Raw genomic sequence first — 20,492 nt, forward strand, 5'->3', positions numbered from 1 at the left:
TTAAATATGGTTTGATCACTAACATAAAAATGTATGCGGCAATATTTGGAGCACAGTAATGTACTACAGTTCCCTCGAGACAATCTACCAAGAAAGGGTTAAGTACTTTAATAGATCATATGGAGTTGAACTATACCATGTTTCTCTTAATTGTTATGTATTATATTTATATTGTATCATCATGTTATATGGTTGATCGTTAGATTAAGAACTTCACTTTATTATTACGTATGATTTGCAAACCTTTTATGAGATAGTTGAATTCATTGCATAAATAATGTTTAATTCATGTGTATTTTACTCACAAAGTCATGGACTTACGCTTATATCTTTCCATCAATAAAATATGTGTTGTTTTATAGTCGGTTTATTTAAGGATGACGGGAACGGTGGAGGCGAAACCTTTTTCCCCAAAATTCTTGGAGGATTTAGCCCGGCTCATTTTTTAGGAGTTGGATCGTGGGCTGTTTGACCTTTTGATGATGGAGTGAGTGCAGGATTGATCGTTTTGTAGATTGCATGCATGGTGTTTATTTAATTCAATGTGTTAGGAGTAAAGGCCCTCAAATTGAGTTTGAACACGTTGTTTAGGTTTTTTAGGATTGTGATATGGTTTGTAAGGACCTCAATGAACTTAACTTTTGGTTGAGTTAAACTTGTTTAATGCTTTAATACTTTTAGACTTAGTTTGTAATAATTTTGCTTCACTTGCAAATGAATAACTAAAATTTTCATATTAAAAAATAATAATAATTTTTTAAAACAATGATTTCCATTTTTAAAAAAAAAATATTAGTTTTTTAAAAAAATGAAAAAATTTTGTTTAAAATTTATTTTAAAAAATATCGGTTTTTTAATTAAAATTTCCGTTTTTTTTTAATTAAAATTTATTTATTTTTTCGAATTTATAGGAATATTTTTGCCTTATTGAGAAATATATAGGTGCATTTTTATCTTTTTGCTAACCTTGGGGGGACATTGTATGGGTGTCAACCCGGTCCCGGTTCTCGGTTATTGGCCAAAACCGGAAACCGAAACCAAGGTACCCGGTTTTTTAATTTTGGAAAACTAGAACCGGATCCGGGTACTCGGTTACCCGGTTATACAATAACCGGCCAATTTTGGTTGTTACCCAGTTATTGGACCGAGTAACCGGTCTTTTAAAAAAAAAAAAAATTATTTTGGGCTTATTTTAAGTATTTGGCCTAATTTTTGAGCTTATTTGAGGTATTGAGTCTAATTTTTGTGCTTAATTTAACAATTGTTTTTGCTCATTTTTTAAAAAACACAATTAGCATTTTTGTCCCAATAAGTTGGGCTTTGTTGTGATTGTTCAAAAAAATAAAAAAATCCCAAAAAATCATTGTTTTTGGCCTTTTGGGCCTAAAAAAATAAAAATCTAATTTTTAAGAATGTCCTAAAACTTCATTGTTTAAAAATGCCCTTAAAATCCAATGTTTACAAATGCCATAAATTCAATGTTTAAAAATGCCCTAAAAAAATTAAAAACTAAAATAAAATAAAATATATTATTTTATATATATACCAGGTTACCCGGTTATCCGGTTATAACCGAGTGCCAAAAACCGAAACCAGGTACCCAGTTACCCGTTTTTTCCAACCGGTTTCCTGGCTTCTCGGTTTTCTGGTTACCGGTTGGTACCCGGTTTTTTTTGACACCCCTAGGACATTGATAATGTTTTGGTAGTTTGGGGGAGAAATTGTCGCAATTAAAAGTTTTGAGGGAACATTGTCAATTGGGTAGTAGTTTGAGGGGGCAGGGGTGGAATGACGTGTTGAAGTGGGGGGACATTATATTTTGAAATTTTTCTTTAAATATGTATATTTTATAAATTTGTCTCTTAAATTAAAAAATTTGTCCCCCCAAAATAATATTTTTACCGTCTTTAATTTTTGTTTTTTTTTAATTTCACCCCAACTAAAATTAAATATTTCTATTTGCCATAAACGATATAGTCTTTCTCTGGTTCGTTTTTCTCTGGTTCGTTTCTAACTAGCACAACTAAAATTAATTTGGAGTTTTAAGCTTTTTTTGTTGCATCACATCAAACTTACCTCTGCTGGCAGCCTGGCATCAGAACAAAAAGCACAAAATCGACCTTTCCTCTTGAAAACAAAAGCTTCTCAGAGAAGCCTTCTTAGTTCTCTTATCTCTCTTCACCAAAACCACTCTACTGTCTCTAGAATGGAAGTGTGAGCTGCGGATCTCTCTTACAATCTTAGATCCATCATCCATTTGACGAAAAATTAAAGCTTGGAAGTTGAAAGTTGGAAGATTGAAGATGCTTGTAAGTTGTAAGCTTGTTTATTTTTTCTGTCAATGTATATCTGCATTCTGCAAGACTGTAACTCAGCAACTCTTTATCTCTACTCAAAAAATCAGATTCTGATTTTTTGGTAAACTGAAGCGGTGAACTGATGAAGGCTGTGAAGCGGTGAAGGCTGATTCTGAAGCCCAAAGGCCAAAGTCGTGTGACTCGTGTGTCGGTGTGTACCGTGTGTGATGACTGGCTGACTGCCGACTGGAGTCTGGTGAGCGGCGCGAGTGCGTGTGCGTGACCTTCTGGCTTCTGCAAAACTCTTATTTTCTCTCTCGGTCTCAAGCATTTGAAAAGGCTTAAAGCCTTAAACTTTAAAGCATAAGCAAAAGTGAAACTGCAAGAGACAAAAAAAAGTCTGCCTCGCCACTGTCTCCAGCACGAGGTCAGTGCAGTTTTTTTATTTCAATACTGAATAGTCTGAATAGGATTATAGGAAGTTTCAAGAAGTTTGTCTTTTTTGCTAATTGTTGCCTTTTGTTGGTGATTGGTGAGTGACTTGCCACTTGCCCATTTTGACTTTGTTTAGTTTGTTAATTGTTGTTTGGTAATAGTGAGTGCCTGAGAGTGATCACGTGAAGTTCCTCTTTTTTTTTTCTTTTTTTTTTTTTTGGGTTTGTACGTGTTGTTTTTATTTTTATTTTTTAATTTTATTATAGGTGAGTTGGTGCCCTTATTTCCCTTAGATTTTTGTCAAATTTTGTGAATTTTGGTAGTAACTCAAAAGATAGTCAACTTGGAAAATGCAAATCATTATTACATCCAGACTCCAGTAAAGAATGTAATCTTAAAAATAAAAATAAAATAAAATAAAATGGACTTGTTGTGTTAGGATGTGAGCTTAAAAAATTTTCATTGTTTGAGGCTCTAAGCTTAGCCTTCAATTGGAATTTTCAGCTTACATGCTTTATAATAAAGTGTAAATTGTAATGAACTAATGATCTGATAATATTCAATTGGTAGCTAAGAGTAGAGTTGAGTCACATAACTATGGTCCATAGATGAGAATGAGATGCCAAAAGTATGTGATATGTGATCAGGTTTTAACAATTTTTTTTTTTTTTTTTGATAAATAGGTTTTGACAAATTTAGGTCGCATTGTGGTAAGGCACAACCAGTTTTGGGAAGGCAAGAACGAGGTATCACGCTGAAAGGTACTTTTTTTTTTTGGACCCTAGAGATTATGATTAGTTTATTTTGCTAGTAGTTTGTACTATATTTATGATGCCATGAGATTTCGAATCGAATGAGTATTTTGATATAGAAAAATTATACAATTTTTTTATTTTAGTTTTCATTGTTAGATTTTGTGGGTTAATTTGATATGATTGAATTTATTAATTTATTTGGCATTCCTTCACTTGTTAGTGATAATAAGAAATATAATGAAATTCTAAACAAAAATCTTATACTCTTAGATATTTTTCAGGTTAATTCTTGATCCATAATTTTTCTTAAAGTTAAGAGAAATATGGGAAAGCCAAAAACACTTGATTCATTCTTTAAGAAAAAAGATGGGAGTCAATCAGAAGTTAGTACTTGTACACATTTAGAGAGACCTTTTCACCTTTAGCAACGGATCTCGAGGCTTTAGTGACTAATGAGCGTCCCTCCAAATGTCCACGAATTCAACCTGAAGAAATAAATGCTACCTTTTTGGAACGTGATCCAGGATTACGTCCGCAAATATGGGAATTCCCTATTAACTTACAAGATGACATTCGACGTGCTTATATTAGAGCCAAACCATGTCAACCCAAGCTTTCGGAATATCCATATTCAGGAATGGGTAATAATCGTCGCCGATTTCAAGCCTCTTGGTTTGATACATACTCAACTTGGTCGGAGTACTCAAAATCAAAGGATGCTATATTTTGTCTTCCATGCTATGTTTTTGCTAAGAAACCAACAGGTCGTCCAGGATCAGATGCATTTACAGGGAAATGTTTTAACAATTGGAAAAAGGCAAGCGATGAGATGAATAGTTCTTTAATGAGACATGTGGGGAAAGATCCAAATTCACCACATAATATTGCCGTGAAATGTTGTGAGGATCTAATGAATCAGTCAGGGCATATTGACAAGATAGTTGAAAAGTAAACATTACAAGAAACAAAGAATAATCAGTTGCGGCTCAAAACCTCTATAGATAGTGTTAAATGGCTTACATTCCAAGCATGTCCCTTTAGAGGTCACGATGAAAGTCCTGGCTCGAAAAATCAAGGTAACTTCATTGAATTGGTAAAGCTCCTAGCAAGCTATAATGACGATGTTGCTGGACTTGTCTTGGAAAATGTTTTAAAAAATGCCAAATATACATCACCCAAAATTCAAAAGGAAATCCTATATATCATTGCAAATAAAGTGCGGGATGCGATTAGAAAAGAAATTGGGGATGCCAAATTTTGCATTCTCGTTGATGAAGCTCGGGATGAATAAAAAAGGAAGCAAATGGCTATTATTTTAAGGTTTGTTGATAAATATGGTTTTATTAGGGAGTGATTCTTTCATATTGTGCATGTTAAAAATACTTCTGCATCAACTTTGAAAAAAGAGATATGTGTTGTTCTTTCTCGTTACAATCTCCAAATTGAAAATATCCGAGGCCAAGGATATGATGGAGCTAATAATATGCGTGGTGAATGGAATGGGTTACAAGCTTTATTTGTTAGGGATTGTCCCTATGCATATTATGTGCATTGCATGGCTCATAAACTACAATTAGCTTTAGTTGCAGCATCTAGAGAAGGCAAGCGCATTCATCAATTCTTTATCCAATTGGCTTCAATTATTAATATTGTTGGGGGTTCTTATAAACGTCATGATGACTTGCAATCTATTCATGCTGTTGAAATTGAAAATTTGGTTGCTTCTAATGCAATTGAGACTGGAAGGGGGATAAACCAAATTGGCACTTTGCAACGACCTGGAGATACTCGATGGTCATCTCATTATCAATCTATTTGTAGCATGATAAGAATGTATGGTGCAACTTGTTCAGTTATCAACAAGATCTCAAATGAGGGAGCTAATTATTCTCAACGTGGTGATGCTGAAGCGGCTTATATGATATTAACATCATTTGAATTTATTTTGATATTGCATTTGATGAAAGAAATTATGGGACTCACAAATATGCTTTGCCAATCTTTGCAACAAAAGTCACTAGACATTTTAAATGCCATGAGTCAGGTTTCAACTACGCAATCACTCATTCAAAAGATGAGAGATGATGGGTGGAAGCCTTTGCTTACTACTGTTAAATCATTTTGTGAAGAAAATGATATTGATATTCCTGATATGAATGCTCATTACACTAGAGCTCGAGGTAGATCTTGTCGTCAAGATGAAGGGTCTCCAACAACAATGGAGCATCATTTTAGAGTTGATATATTTACTGCTGCAATAGATTTCCAGTTACAAGAATTGAAAAATAGATTTAATGAGCAAGCTGTGGAACTCCTCATTCTTAGCGTTGCTTAAAGCCCTAAAGATGCATACAAATCATTTAAGATTGATGATATATATAAGTTAGCTGAGAAGTTTTATCCTCGAGATTTCACCGTGCAAGAAAAAATTTGTTTGAAATTTCAGTTGCAGCATTATATGCTTGATGTGCTAAAGCATCAAGATTTTCAGAATATGTCTACATTATCTGAGTTATGCAGAGGATTGACAGTTTTAGAAAAATCAAAGATCTATCCTTTGATTGACAGATTGATTCGCCTAGTGTTGACTCTCCCTGTTTCTACTGCGACTACAGAACGAGCTTTTTCTGCCATGAAACTTGTAAAGACTAGATTGCGTACTAGAATGGAAGATGAGTTTCTTGCAGACCATTTGGTAGTTTATATTGAGAAAGAAATTACTAAGAATTTCACTTCAGAGATGATAATGGATAAATTTTATTCCATTAGCGATCGTCGTCGAGCATAATTTGAAGGAGAAACTATGTTCTTTTTTTTTTATTTTTTTTGTACATGTCTATAGTAAAAGAAAGTTCTCTTGATCTTTTCTCTGACGATTCTGTAGACATGTAACTTTTGTAATGTCATACAATTTAATATGAAATTAAATTTAAGAGTTCTCAGTTTTTATTTAGCATAAATACACACCTATAAAGAAAGACTATATATATCTATATATTTATGTATTCTATAAGTCCGTCCCCTCAATCCTAAAATCCTAGTTTCGCCCCTGTGAGGGGGTAGGTGAACTTTACCCATTAAAAAACTATGTAAATTTTGATTTGAAATTTTGATTGCTAAGTTGCTAGCGTAAGGCTTTATTTATTTTGACGTAAAATATTTTTTTATTGAAAAACGTTTTTAGAGAATTCATTTATTAGGAAAATATTTCAGCAAAAAATACTTTCTGGCATTTGACGCATACGGAATTTTTAAAAAATATTCCATGTAGTCATATTAACTTATAAAAATTAATTTTTATTCGTAACATAAAAAATAATAATATAAAATAATGGCCCTGGCAATTTTTCGACTGATGTTTGGTGATGGTCCGACATTTGTTCAACTGAAGTCTTGCGATGGTCATATTTTTTTCGAAACTAAAATGTGTTTGTTGGTCATATTTCAGTTTAATAATTATTTCTTGCTACACCAAACATTAAAAAAATACATATATCTTTTTCCTTAATATTTTAAACGAAAAAAAGACAAAACTTAACGTCGAAATCGAAAGAACTGCATGAAGCAACCCATCGCCTTACACGAAGTTGGAAACAACTATAGGCAGAGAAGGACCCATGTGTAGATGGGGGTAGGTTATGGCCACCCATGTTTTGAAAATTTTCATTAAATGTGCCTTTAAATTTACATTTGGGCCAAATTTTTTATTTATTATTATTATTTTTTTGACATGTTCACGTAAAGAAAGAGGAATGAGAAATTCAAATTAGCGACTTCCGCTTCATGAGGCGTGGTTCACAGCCGATTGAATATGTATCTTAGTCAATAGTCATTAAGCATGAAATAATATGGTGCAACTAAAAGATGGATTTCGTACAAAATAATTATAAAATGTATTTTTGTTCATTATTAAATATAATAATTTTAGTATTGTTTTGCTAAATTTTTGTTACGGAGATCATACTTTGCATTTTGTTGACTATTAATTATGATGTTTCGATTATATTTATTTGAATGCCAATCAAATAAACTTTTTTTTTTTAAAAAAAAATATATATTAGTATATTTTTCATCGATGCTTTTTCTCCTTATTTTAATATGTTCCTCATTATTGTTTATTTGATACAAATTCTTAGTCCCATCCCTGACTATAGGCGAGGATCAATTATGGAGGAATTCTTATTCGGAATGCGCAATAGATGTTGTACTTACGGAGCAAGCTCTTGTAATGAAATCTGGAATCTCATTTCAAAAAAAAAAAAAAAAACTTAATTTAACGTCAAATCGTCAATTCAGCACTTGTAGTAAAGTGCGTAATATAGCATAACTCAATCTATAACAATCACTTACAAAAAAAAATTACTTAAAAAAAAAATCTATATAACAAATTTTAATAATTTTTTAGTACTTAGATTTTTACTTTTTTATTTTTTTCACCTAAATTTTAATTTGCATCACAAATAATACCTAACTTATAGGTAAATATCAGTTTAGTACCTTCGTCACCCTTTCATTAATCAAACTTATTATAACAAAAACATGTCACGTGTCCTAACAAAAATCAATTATAAAACTAATAAAAAAAGTTAAAAAAATCAAAACTTAAAAAAAAAAAAAAAATACAAATATAGGGTGGCTCGGCCACTGGCCATTGAGGTTAGCTGAGCCAACCCAGAGCTGGAATGAGATAACTAAAATTAGTTCAATTGATGAAATGTGACGAAGGTATTAAATTAATCTTTATCCAGAAGTCAAGTATCATATGTGATACAATTTAAAATTTAAATGAAAAAAAAAAAAAAAAAAAGAAGTTATTAACCCTTTATTTTATTAGAATAATGTAGAAAAAAAAAATTAAAGCATAATCAAAAGGCATGAATTGGAGGAAGTTGGAGATGAGTGGAGCGGAGGTTTAATCGGCGAGATCTCGTGAAGAAGCAACAACGAATGAGATGAGAAGCGGTGGGGTGGGGTGGGTGTCAATGTGGAGCCTATGCAAGAGCCAAAGGATCCAAGTGGGGCCCCATCACTTCGCAAAACAACATCTTTTTCCTCTCAGATTTGGTGACGTCAAAAACAACTCCCTTTTTTATTTTTTAAGCCAATATTTTCCCTTATTTCTAACCCCGCTTCCAATATAAAAATTACAATTTAAGGATTACCTATTACCAATAGCTTTTCTTTTCTTGTTTTATTAGAAGCAATTTTTTTCTAACAAAAAAAATTCTGTTACTTTTTTTAAAAAATGGTCTTAAGATGACTAAAGTCATTCCCTTTTTGGCTATCCAGAGTGGCTTTGGCCGCCCTCAAACCGGCCCTAAGTCACCTCCAATGGTCAAAATATGGTGGCCAAGCCACCACATAATTTTTTTTATTTTTTTAGGGCGTGTGACATTTATATGTGATGACACGTTGTATTTTATTAGTTTGGGTTGATGGAATATGACGAAGATACTAAGTTAATATTTTTTTACATAAATTAGGTATTATCTGTGATACGATTTAATAAAAAATAAAAAAATAAAACTTTTTTTTAAGGTCCAATTTGAAAAATGTTTAAGGTGGTGAATATAGTTAATTCGATCCTGCTTATGTGAGGAAAATCTGCAACTGTTGAAATGAATTTCGTGAGCGATATTTTAGCGATTTCAGTTAATTAGGTAAACAAAATTTTTTAAATTGTTCGGCGACAAGGACATATTTGAGATTTTCTGTGAATAAAAGCAACGATTTTTTTTTTTTTTTTTTTTTCTTTTAATGTTTTGAGAGCTTACACAAGGGGAGTAAAAAAACAAATCGAAACTGGAACCTGATTTTGAAACTGGTTGGAAAAAATCAGTAACCGGGCACCTAGTTCCTGTTTCGATTTTTGGCACCCGATTATAATCGGGTAACCGGGTATATATATATAATTTTTTTAAAACAAATTTTTTCTAGAATTTTTAAACATTGAATTTTTATGGCATTTGTAAACATTAGATGTTAAGGGCATTTTTAAACAATGAAGTTTTATGACATTTTTAAACATTGGATTTTTATTTTTTTAGGCCCAAAAAGGGAACAGGATCCTCTCCAGTTCATAATGGACTGGAGAATATCTAGTTCTTGGTGAGGATTTATTCTCATAAATTTTATGGCTAGAAATGAAATGCATATCCTACTAAAAATAATAATAATAAAATATTATTTTAAATTAAAAAATAAATTAATAAAAAAAAGAAGAAAAAAGAAGGGGGTGGTGCGGCCACCCCCTTTTTGAAAGATGGGGGTGGCCGACCCACCCCCATAGGCCATGGGGGTGGTTCAGCTACCCCCTGGCCGGCCATTTGAGCCACCCCTTCTTTTTCTTCTTAATTTTTTTTTTTTTTTAATTTAAAATAGTATTTTATTATTGTTTTTATTAGTGGGATCTGTGCCCCATTTGTGGCCATCGAATTTTTGAGATGAAATCTTAGTCATGAACTGGATATTCTCCAGTCCATAATGGACTGGAGAGGATCCTCTTCCCCCAAAAAGCCAAAAACAATTATTTTTTTTTTTGAACAATCACAATAAAGCCCAACTTATTGGGACAAAAATGCTAATTGTGTTTTTTTAAAAAAAAAAATGGGCAAAAAATTGTTAAATTAAGCACAAAAATTAGACCAAATACTTCAAATAAGCCCAAAAATTAGGCTAAATACCGAAAATAAGCCCAAAATGAATTAAAAGAAAAGAAAAAAAGAAAAAAGGTTACCCGGTCCGGATAACCGGGTACCAACTGGTTATTGTATAACCGGGTAACTGGTTACCTAATTCCAATTTCGGTTTTTCAAAATAAAATTTAAAAAAAAACCGTGTACCTCGGTTTCAGTTCTCAGTTTTGGCCAATAAACGAAAACCGAGACAGAGTTGACATCCTTATTCCACAGTATACATAAATAATAAAGCCAAAAAGCCATGTTTTTTTTTGTTATCTTCTGTTTTCTAAAAAAATGATGAGGTAGGATAATTATTTATTTATTTTTTCTAACTTTTGTAGAAAACAATATTTACCTAGAATCAAAAGAAAACTAAGAGCAACGTTAGCATTTCATCAGCAATAAATTACACTTTATTATCCAATTTCATAAGAAAAAAAAAAATTAACAGATTCAGTTAATATTCTTTGCCAAAACTAATAAAATCATTACACGTGTTTTACTTAATTATTAACTTTAAATTTCTAAGCTACTTATTTATCGACGTAATCAGTTATGCTATGTCAGCCAGCAAGGTTTCTCCCTTGTTTTTCTGTTTGTTTGTCGTTCTTGTTGTACCATTTTATCTATAAAAAAGCTGGAGAGCTACGAAAGTTTCAAAATTTTTTATTATTATTTATTTTAATTACAAAAGAAAAAGTTTTAAATTAAATTGAGATGACAAAAACATCAACAAGAAACTTTTCAACTTTTGCTGTGGATCAATCTAACATAAAACATTGGATCAAAATTTCCTCCAAATCAATTCAGAGAAAATATCTTCCGACCCATTTAAAATAGTGTCATGTGTCGATAAGGATTTATAAGGCACATTAAATTCTTAAGGTCATTAATAGCAATTTACTAACTTAGACAGAATTTAATGTGCCTTATAAATGTTTATCGACACATGACACTATTTTAAATGGGTTAGAGGATATTTTATCCAGATTGGTTTGAAAGAAATTTCTATCCTAAAAAATTTATGCATCAATTAAAATTAGTTTGACATCTTATTTCAAAGACAAAGTTTTCCTCTAAACTGGGTTGAAGGAATTTCCTTCAACCTAGTCTATAAAGGTGAGTCAGGTGACATGTGTTCCATAAGCATGTCAGATAGACATGTTTTTTTTAATAGCAGGGACAAAATTGAAATAAATTTTATTAAAAACTCATGTGCATCTCACATGTTATTACTAAAAGGGACACATGTCACTTTTATATACTAGGTTGAAGGAAACTCCTCCGACCTAGTTTGGAGGAAAACTTTGTCATTATTTCAATGGGTGCAATTTGATAAATAATTCTCTCTAAGATAATAACTTATATAGGGAGGTTACACAAAATGTGAGTTTTGTGCAAACAATTAAAAGGTGACACCTAAGCCAAACTTACCAAATTTAAGTTTTTTTTTTTTTTAAAAAAAAAGGTTCAACTACACTAGATTATATCACATATGAAATAAAAAATTAATTTTTTTTTTTTTTTAAAAAAAAAAAGAATTGAAGGGCTGGCTGGCTGGCCACCCCAGCCAGTCACCCACCCCTAGGCCTATTGGTGGCCGCGCGGCCAGCCACCCAAGTGGGGGAGGGGGGATCTGGATCCCCTGAAATCCTCAGGGGATTCTAGATTCTGAAATTATGAGATCCTGACCCTTCATTTTAATCTAAAGGCCAGGAGTCCGCCACGTGTCCCACTGAATTAAAAAAAATTTAAAATAATATTTAAATTTAAAAAGTAATTATAAATAATAATAATAATAATAAAATTTAAAAACAAAAAATAATAAAAAACTTGGGGTGGCCGGCCACCCCAATTTTGGCATTGGGGTGGCCGAAGCGCGGTTGGGGGTGGCATCTATCTGCCACCCCCAACTTGGGGGTGGCAATGCCAAAAATGGGGTGGCCGGCCACCCCATATGGCAAAATTGGGGTGGCCGGCCACCCCAAGTTTTTTATTATTTTTTGTTTTTAAATTTTATTATTATTATTATTTTTTTTATAATTACTTTTTAAATTTTAAATATTATTTTATTTTTTTTAATTCAGTGGGACACGTGGCGAAATCTTAGCCTTTAGATTAAAATGAAGGGCTAGGATAACATAATTCCAGAATCTGGAATCCCCTGAGGATTTCAGGGGATCCAAATCCGGGGAGGGGTGGCCAGCCAGCCACCCCTTCAATTTTGTTTTTTGTTTTTTTTTTTTTTAAAAAAAAAATTAATTTTTTATTTTATCTATAGTATAATCTGGTGTGGTTGAATTTTTATTTAAAATATAAGTTTAATGAAATTGGCTGATGTATCAACTTTTTATTAGCGGCACAAAAGCTGACTTTTTTGTAAATCAACTTCTTATTGGTGATACAAAAGCTGACTTTTTTGCAAAAGGTGCACCCAAGTCGCTCTCATTTTCTAAATATTAAAGATCAAATTAAAAAGTCCGAAAGATATTTATATCGGATAAAATATTCCAACACATGATAATGAAGGTATTGTTGTAATTAAGTGGAAAATTAATGGCCGTTTCATGAGCGGGCCTATTTTAACGGGGCTTCCCTTCTCTCTCGAGTACAACTTCTTCGTTTCTGTGAGTGCCACTCTTCCTCTCTGCCCTTCCACTTTGGCTGTTGCTTGAGATTTTGTGGTTTGGGACAAACAAAATACATATAAGCTAACCCAATATCAAATCGTTTGTTGTGAAGAAAGAGGGGATTGGGATGGCTCTGAATTTGAATTCAATGATTAGTTTCCCTTCGCATAAGCTCTCTTCTCATAAACCCCTTAATCTCAGATCTTCCAGGCTCTTAATGGCCTCCACTCTGCATTCTACGTCCAAGTAAGTAATTTATTTCTTACACTTTTATGCATTTTGTGGGTAAATCATGGGCTCTTTGGTTGTTTCTTTCCAAATATGTTAATGGAAATGAGCTTTTGGTGGTTTTTGGCAAATGGGTGCGATCAAGAATATTTGTTTAGTGATTTTTTGCAAATGGGTGAGATTTTAGTGACTATTTTGATCTGGGTTTTTCGTTTTGATGCTGATTGAGATAGGTATTGTTGAGTTAAATCATGTGGGGGTGGTTTTGATATCATGGATTTTCGTCTTTCAAATGTAGTCGTCTTTTTTATCTTTTTCCTTAAAGCTCATTGAGATTGCTTTGAATTTATGAAAACTTTTGGATTTTTTTTGGGGTAGGTGGGTGGATTCCGGTGCTTTTAATAAGGTTTTTTTTTTTTTGGTTTTTAAACTTGATCCAAGTTGCATGTTGCTTGAAAGTTGAAATAAATGTGACGCATTTCTTTTTGAAAAGTGTATCTCACGGAATTCTATATCTAATATTCTGGTGTAATTGTTTCAGCTATTTATCAATTTAACTTTTTAACTATCTTGTTGATTTTATGACCTGGGTTTTAACTCTGGGTTGATCTTTTATTGATTTTTTTTGATCGATGGAATTTTTGTTCATTGTTTGTTGGAAAAACAATAAAAATATTGGTGGAGATAAATGGCCATTCTTTTACTTACCTGATGTTATTATTTCTTTTTGAAGTCGAATTATGTGAACTTTTTATGGGTTTTCTGATGTGATCTGCAACATGCATGGTGGGTTTTCCTTTGTCCTTCTCAGTTTTTTTGTGTATGCGTGCATTGTTTAATTTATATCATTGGTTGAGAGTTAGGTCTGATTTTCATGGTTAACCTTTTCTTTTGGGACTAGGTCCTGTTGGTTCACTGGTTTCATTTATTATATGTTGGAATATGATTTATTTAATGTCTTTGCATGTTTTTTTTTTTTTTTTTTTTTTTTAATTATTTATTTGTTTTCTTGCTCTTTCCTAATGCATTCTGGTTTTCTTGTTAAATGGCTGTTTCTTGTAATTCTTCTTCTTTTTTTAATCTTCGATATCGAATTTTCTGTAATTGTGATTTTTCCAAGTCTTCTCTTTGTTTCTTTTAGTCGTTTTATTTAATAATTTCTTTCGTACTAACAAATTTAATGTAATTCTGATTTTTCTTTTGTTGGATAAATATAATTGTAATTCTATACGTCTTAGTTTTCTTTCTCTTTGGTGGGTAATTAAAAGTTGTTTATTTCTATACCTGAAAATTGTTCTTGTAATTTGATTTTTTTTTTGGTGTGGTTTGTAATCATTTACTCTGAAAAGCATTATTTTCTTTTGGGTGGTCATTATATATTATTTGATATTTCCCCTTCTGTTGTTAAATCTGTTTTGACTTTTTCTATCTGCCAAAATGCTCAATTAGCGACATTACATTTTCTCCTAAACTTTACCGACATTACATTTTCTCCTAAACTTTGTCTTGGTCTTTGTTCTGAATATTTTGAACTACTTGTGATACGGTGAGCAACAACCGTACATGTGTATATTTTTTTCTCTCTAAAATATATAGTTTTCATTGTCTCAGAATTTGGTTGCTGAATCTTTGACTTGTTTGTTCTCTATATGGTAGTGGTTGGTCAAGTTTGGCCCTGTTTTTCCTTTGATTGGCATAGTTGGATACCCTTTTTCAATTATACAATTAATGTGCTCTCTCTCTCTCTCTCTCTCTCTCTCAAGTTGCTTTTAAAATCAGTATTCTTTGTTGATTGAGTCATTGTGGAAAAGTCTTCATTTTTTAAGTACTTTTGATGATTCTCTCCAACTTCTATGTATATAAAACTCCTCTCTCTTTCTCAGCTGCTGGGTCCTTTGTTTTCAGCTTTAAGTTATTTTGTTTTATGTTGCTAAAAGCATATTATTGCAAGAAGTTTCATGAGGTATTTATTATTATCAGGGACTGAACCTGATTTTTAAACTCGCCAGTCCACTGGAGAATGTGGTCTTAGTAAATGTGTAGCCAAGTGGTGCATATGGAACCATATCCACGATGCACTTCGGAGTTTGCGTAATGATCATAGGACCAATGTATTGCATCATTTAATTGAATATTCCTGATGAAGTGATTCCTAAAAATAAGCAGGGCTCGGTTTGGCTTGTTTATCCACTGATTTATTAGAGTCTTACTGAAGCGTATCCAAGAATTTTCAGTTGTTGCTAGAAATGGAAGTGTATCCAGAGTATGTCTGCCCAAATTTGGTGGCAATTTGAAGCATTCCTTTGAGAAGTTCTTGTTCAAACACACCCATAACTTTTAAATCAGTTTTTGAAGTTGCATATGTTTCTGTGTCCATGCGTCCTCTCTCGTGTTGCTCAATATCCTTGGAAATAAAGGAATATAAGAGATTGCATCTTTGGACTTGTGCAAATACAATGTACCTGGGAAAATGGGAGTGGATTGTAATTTTGTAATCTTAGGGAATTAAAAAAGGCTTTATTTATGGTTGTCACATAATTCATCTGAAGTTTATGTTTCTAATCACCGTTTCTTCTGTTTGCTATAGAGCGGCAGAGAATCTGAAAAAGCCCTATTGTCCTCCACGGGAGGTACATGTTCAGGTGACTCATTCCATGGCACCTCAGAAGGTCGAGATTTTTAAATCACTGGAGGGTTGGGCTGAGGAGAACATCTTGGTGCACCTAAAGCCTGTTGAGAAATGTTGGCAACCACAAGATTTTCTGCCAGACCCCAAATCGGAAGGATTCTACGATCAAGTCAAGGAGTTGAGGGAAAAATCAAAGGAACTTCCTGATGACTATTTTGTGGTGTTGGTTGGAGATATGATCACAGAAGAAGCCCTTCCAACTTACCAAACAATGCTTAATACCCTGGATGGAGTTCGAGATGAGACTGGTGCAAGCCTTACTTCTTGGGCAGTATGGACAAGGGCATGGACTGCTGAAGAGAATAGGCATGGTGACCTTCTCAACAAGTATCTTTATCTCTCTGGACGGGTAGACATGAAGCAAATTGAGAAGACAACTCAGTATCTGATAGGGTCAGGAATGGTGAGATCATTGTTCCCACTTGGTCAGTTTGGTTATTATTATTATTATTTTTAAAATCAAAATACAGTTCAGAAATAATTTCCAAAGGGAGGAACTTGGGGAAATTTTGCATGTGAGGAAAACTTTTAGAAATTCTCTAAATCTGAAAATGGTGCAAACTACCAGAATCACCAATATTTTGGGCTAAGGTGGTTGTCGGTTTCTTGTCTCATTTCAATTCCCTTTCAAACTTTCAAATTTTTCCTTTCCTTACTAGACAGTATGTTAAGCTTACATTAATGTGATAAGTAGCGTTCTGAAAAACGAAGTGTTACAAAATGTTGATTGTCTTTTATGGCTGTAAGTTTAGGGCACCACTCCATTTTTTTTTTTTTTGGGACTTGCCATATATTTTCAAAGCTTTGTTATTATTGAAAGCTACTTGATTGGAATTTTCAAAGAAGTATTGTTTTGTATAACTTTTCATGCTCTAGACTTTCTTGTTCTGCTTTTTCTTCTTGGTTTTTGTTTTTTGTATTTTCTTTTCCTGCCCAACTTACATGTGGCAGTTGTTATGCAAGATTTATGTTTGGAAATAGACTTGTAACGCAATTTGATTCTCACTAATTTAATTTCATGTGTTCTTCCAGGATCCTAAGACGGAAAACAACCCATACCTTGGTTTCATCTACACTTCATTTCAAGAGAGGGCAACATTCATCTCCCATGGGAACACAGCCAGGCAAGCTAAGGAGCATGGGGACATGAAATTGGCACAGATTTGTGGCATAATTGCCTCAGATGAAAAACGCCATGAAACTGCCTACACCAAGATTGTGGAGAAGCTGTTTGAGATCGACCCAGATGGCACTGTAATGGCTTTAGCTGACATGATGAAGAAAAAGGTGTCAATGCCAGCCCACTTGATGTATGATGGGCGGGATGATAACCTTTTTGAACACTTCTCAACTGTTGCCCAGCGGCTTGGAGTATACACTGCTAGGGACTATGCTGATATTTTGGAGTTTCTGGTTGGAAGATGGGATGTAGCGAAGTTGGGGGGTCTTTCTGCAGAAGGGCGTAGAGCTCAAGATTTCGTGTGTGGTTTGCCCCCAAGGATTAGAAGGTTAGAGGAGAGAGCCCAAGGAAAGGCCAAGCAAGCATCCGCGGTGCCATTCAGCTGGTTGTTTGGCAGAGAAATAATGGTGTAATGGAGAGAAATTGCCCAGCTCTTCTTCCATTTGATGGCCTCCGTTATCTGCAGTAGATATCTGCATGGGGTGGGAAAATGCTATTTGATCAAGGCTTTTGTAGTTACACATGTTTTCTTGTGTTTGTCCTTCTATCCTTAAAAAGGACAACTATAGTGTGCCTTTTATTTTCTTTTCTTAAACAAAAAAAAAAAGAAGGTTAATTTTAAGCTAGAAAGAAAGAGTTGGTGTTTATTATGACTATATGTGGTATCAATGGAACGTTTAGGTACTTGAAGGTGAGTACATGTGTCCAAAACAGCTAGAATAATGAGTGGTCATCACTCTCTTTTATGTATTGGAACACTAGTACTTGTTTAGAAGGATGATTTCAGAGGACCAACAAGACACCGCTTGATTAGTATCTCTCTATCTTTGTATTTATTATGTAAAGATCATTCTTGCCATCTATCTCGCCTAGCTACTTCAAACCAAATATATATATATATATATATATATATATATATATATATATATATATATATTTCAAAAAAAATGAGGAAATAGTTTGCAAAAAGCCCGGAAAAGCTTCTACGATTCGGCTACAACAACATTGTTTTTATAATGGAACTTCACTTAACCTTCTTAAATTTTTATTAATTTAAAAAAATTTGCAATCTCATTATTCCCATTAGGGGTTTGGATTAAATTAGAATTTGATGTGTCATTAAGTAACATAAATAAGGTTGGCAATACTTTTTTTTTTTTTTTTTTAAAGATCCTCTCCGGTTCAAGCCCATAAGAGCCACATGAGCAAAATTATCCTGGTATTTTAAAGGACCAAAATGAACAGGAGAAGGATCCAAATTTGTAAGCCAATAAATTTGTAGTGGATATTGTTAAGTAGTCAGGAATTTCAATCTATTTTCAGAATTCCCCCCCACCCCCTCACACCTCTTCTTTTAATCTATTGCTAAGAACTAACAATTAATAATATGCGTCTTCAAGAGGTAGCTTAATCGGCCGGGACCACGCCTAAAAAAGCGGAAGTCACTAGTTCGAATCCCCCCTACTCCTCTTGTGTAGACATGTCAAAAAAAAAAAAAAAACAATTAATAATATGCAGATTTATGATGCTCATTCTTCTTGTCACGAGCTATTTTTTCTCATTCTCTTCTTTTAGAGACCAAATTGTTTACTCTATTAGAAAACAAAACATCACAAAAGTATTTTAAGCAATTTGGCAAAGTATACTATCAATACCGAAAATTAAGAGGAGCAAAAATATAAAACATTTCTGTAGCCTATGAAATTACTCAATACAGTAAAGCAAACATTAAAAAGAAATACAATTCAGAATAAATAAAGAACACTCCAACCAATGAATCAAATTCAACGAATAATACTATAATATGCTGCGGTGGCCAACACTGGGATGATCAGGAAAATCAAACCATCTTCTTTGCTTGAACTTAAACTTGGAAAGGCCATGGCCAATCCTTCATGTCTTCCTCTTGCTGCACTTTGGCAGTACTCCTCCTCATCGCATACCCACCATTATCGCCCTCAACATAAGCATAGTACTTCAAGAAAAACGCAAGAGTCAACACCACCCACTCCAAGCAGAAGATCAACACACATAACCCACCAGCCAACTTCAGTATCACAGCTCCATCCTCTTCCCTCACATACGACTTCAACTGCCCCAGAAAATCCCCTGTTCTCGTGAAGATCAGCACCGACACCGACCCTTGAAATATTGCCGTCAGCACCGTCATCACCATGTGAGCCGCGTACCACCGGCTAGTCCCCGATGACGCCGCTGCACATCCTGAGACCGCCCCGGTGATGGTGAGGATGTGGAGGAGGATCAGGAAGAAGCCACTTATAGAGGGGAGGAGGCGGAGCGAGAGGGTGAGGAAGATGCAACTGGAGGCCGCGCCAAGTAGAATGTAGTTGCAGAACAGGAAGACCTTGTGGGTGTGGTAGTGGGATTGAGCCACTGAGCTTGGTGGGGTGCTGTTCATGCCGATACCCATTTCAAGATTCCTCAAAATTCAGCGAAATTCAACGGATTCTGGTGACTTGCGGAGATTTTGGGTCAAGTGGGTTTTGTGGAATTTGAGTTTTGGAAGCTTGGAAATGGTGGATTGGTTTGAAGAGAAATGCGGAGGCGAAGGGGGAAGATATAGAGTGTGTGTAGGGGGGAGCCTCAACGGTCATATTGGTTGAGAGGACAAAATGTGACCGTTGGAGGAAAGTCAAGGGAACAAACCCCACACGCATAATTTCTAACGGCTAGTTTTGCTTTCAAGAGTTCCTTGCATATAATACATACAGAGACCATTCATTTGATTTGGATCATTGGATTTGTTGGGATTTGACAGTTGATGGGTGGCTTGAGGATCAAACGATCAAAATGAACTGATCTCAATTTTGTTGAACTTAGCGTATTCCAGGTTATTCTAGATGGCCTGGTCCTTTTTTTCTTTTTGGTCAGATAGTCAGATATTCAAAATTGTAGATCTTAACATACATAATTTTATAGAATTCCCTTTTAAGACTAGTTAATATGCTTATTCTAAGAGTCCTTCGGTTCGGGTTTGGTTCTGCGATTTCAAATGTATGTATTAAAAACTCGAGTTTTTGAAAACGTAATTAAACATTTGGCAAAATTACTATTTAATTTTTAAAATTACAATTTAGCCTAAAAAATTGTACATTTTCAGAAAAACACATTCTTATATATGATTTGAAAATGTATAAAATATGTGTTTTCAAATAGCAATTTTTTAAAAACGGAATTCCAAATAGTTTATTTTTTTGCAATTTGATTTAAAATTGCACTTTTTATTTATAAATGTTAATCCTAAATGCACCCTAAACTTATGATAATTTTCGAGTAATCACGTTTTTTTGAAATCAATCTCACTTTTAAAATATTAACTTTAAAAGCTTAATTTTTTATTTTTGAATTTGAAAGAGCTTTTTCTGTATTTTTTTTCTCTCTAATTATGCGACGTCCGTTAAAAATCAAAATGATATGTATTTTAATTATTTTATTAAAAATTAAATTAAAAAAATAGAAAGAAAAAAAATAGAAAAAGTTACCTATAGTTGCATCCTACCGCTAGCCCCCCACCCAACGGGGTGGGCTACCCGCATAGGTGGTTGGACTTGGAGCCACCCCACTGGTGGCTGGGGAT

General features: G+C 33.6%; 3 protein-coding genes across 3 annotated transcripts; 2 read left to right on the plus strand and 1 right to left on the minus strand.

The window, feature by feature from the left end:
* The first annotated feature begins 4,970 nt into the window (after positions 1 to 4,970).
* LOC148587929 (uncharacterized) lies at positions 4,971 to 5,822 on the plus strand. Its single transcript, XM_088513347.1, has one exon. It carries the CDS (start codon positions 4,971 to 4,973, stop codon positions 5,820 to 5,822), a length of 852 nt encoding a protein of 283 aa, XP_088369473.1.
* A 6,954-nt stretch (positions 5,823 to 12,776) lies between these two features.
* On the plus strand, positions 12,777 to 17,716 carry LOC132171848 (stearoyl-[acyl-carrier-protein] 9-desaturase, chloroplastic). The gene is made up of 3 exons (XM_059583260.2): positions 12,777 to 13,043; positions 15,613 to 16,117; positions 16,747 to 17,716. Exons 1-3 carry the CDS (start codon positions 12,925 to 12,927, stop codon positions 17,305 to 17,307), a joined length of 1,185 nt encoding a protein of 394 aa, XP_059439243.1. The 5' UTR covers positions 12,777 to 12,924; the 3' UTR covers positions 17,308 to 17,716.
* Positions 17,717 to 18,555: 839 nt separating this feature from the next.
* LOC132171695 (uncharacterized) lies at positions 18,556 to 19,459 on the minus strand. The gene has a single exon (XM_059583077.2). It carries the CDS (start codon positions 19,323 to 19,325, stop codon positions 18,759 to 18,761), a length of 567 nt encoding a protein of 188 aa, XP_059439060.2. The 5' UTR covers positions 19,326 to 19,459; the 3' UTR covers positions 18,556 to 18,758.
* Between the last annotated feature and the right edge of the window lie 1,033 nt (positions 19,460 to 20,492).

This window comes from Corylus avellana, chromosome 1, assembly GCF_965113065.1.
Source record: "Corylus avellana chromosome 1, dhCorAvel1.hap1.2, whole genome shotgun sequence".
Taxonomy (NCBI): Eukaryota; Viridiplantae; Streptophyta; class Magnoliopsida; order Fagales; family Betulaceae; genus Corylus; species Corylus avellana.

What these genes read in the sequence shown, in the direction of transcription:
- LOC148587929 (XM_088513347.1), top strand. Translation starts at nt 4,971, where the DNA reads ATGCGTGGTGAATGGAATGGGTTACAAGCTTTATTTGTTAGGGATTGT.
- LOC132171848 (XM_059583260.2), top strand. Translation starts at nt 12,925, where the DNA reads ATGGCTCTGAATTTGAATTCAATGATTAGTTTCCCTTCGCATAAGCTC. An exon ending in ACTCTGCATTCTACGTCCAA is followed by an intron (nt 13,044 to 15,612) that starts GTAAGTAATTTA and finishes TGTTTGCTATAG; the next exon opens with AGCGGCAGAGAATCTGAAAA. An exon ending in ATCTGATAGGGTCAGGAATG is followed by an intron (nt 16,118 to 16,746) that starts GTGAGATCATTG and finishes GTGTTCTTCCAG; the next exon opens with GATCCTAAGACGGAAAACAA.
- LOC132171695 (XM_059583077.2), bottom strand. Translation starts at nt 19,325, where the DNA reads ATGGGTATCGGCATGAACAGCACCCCACCAAGCTCAGTGGCTCAATCC.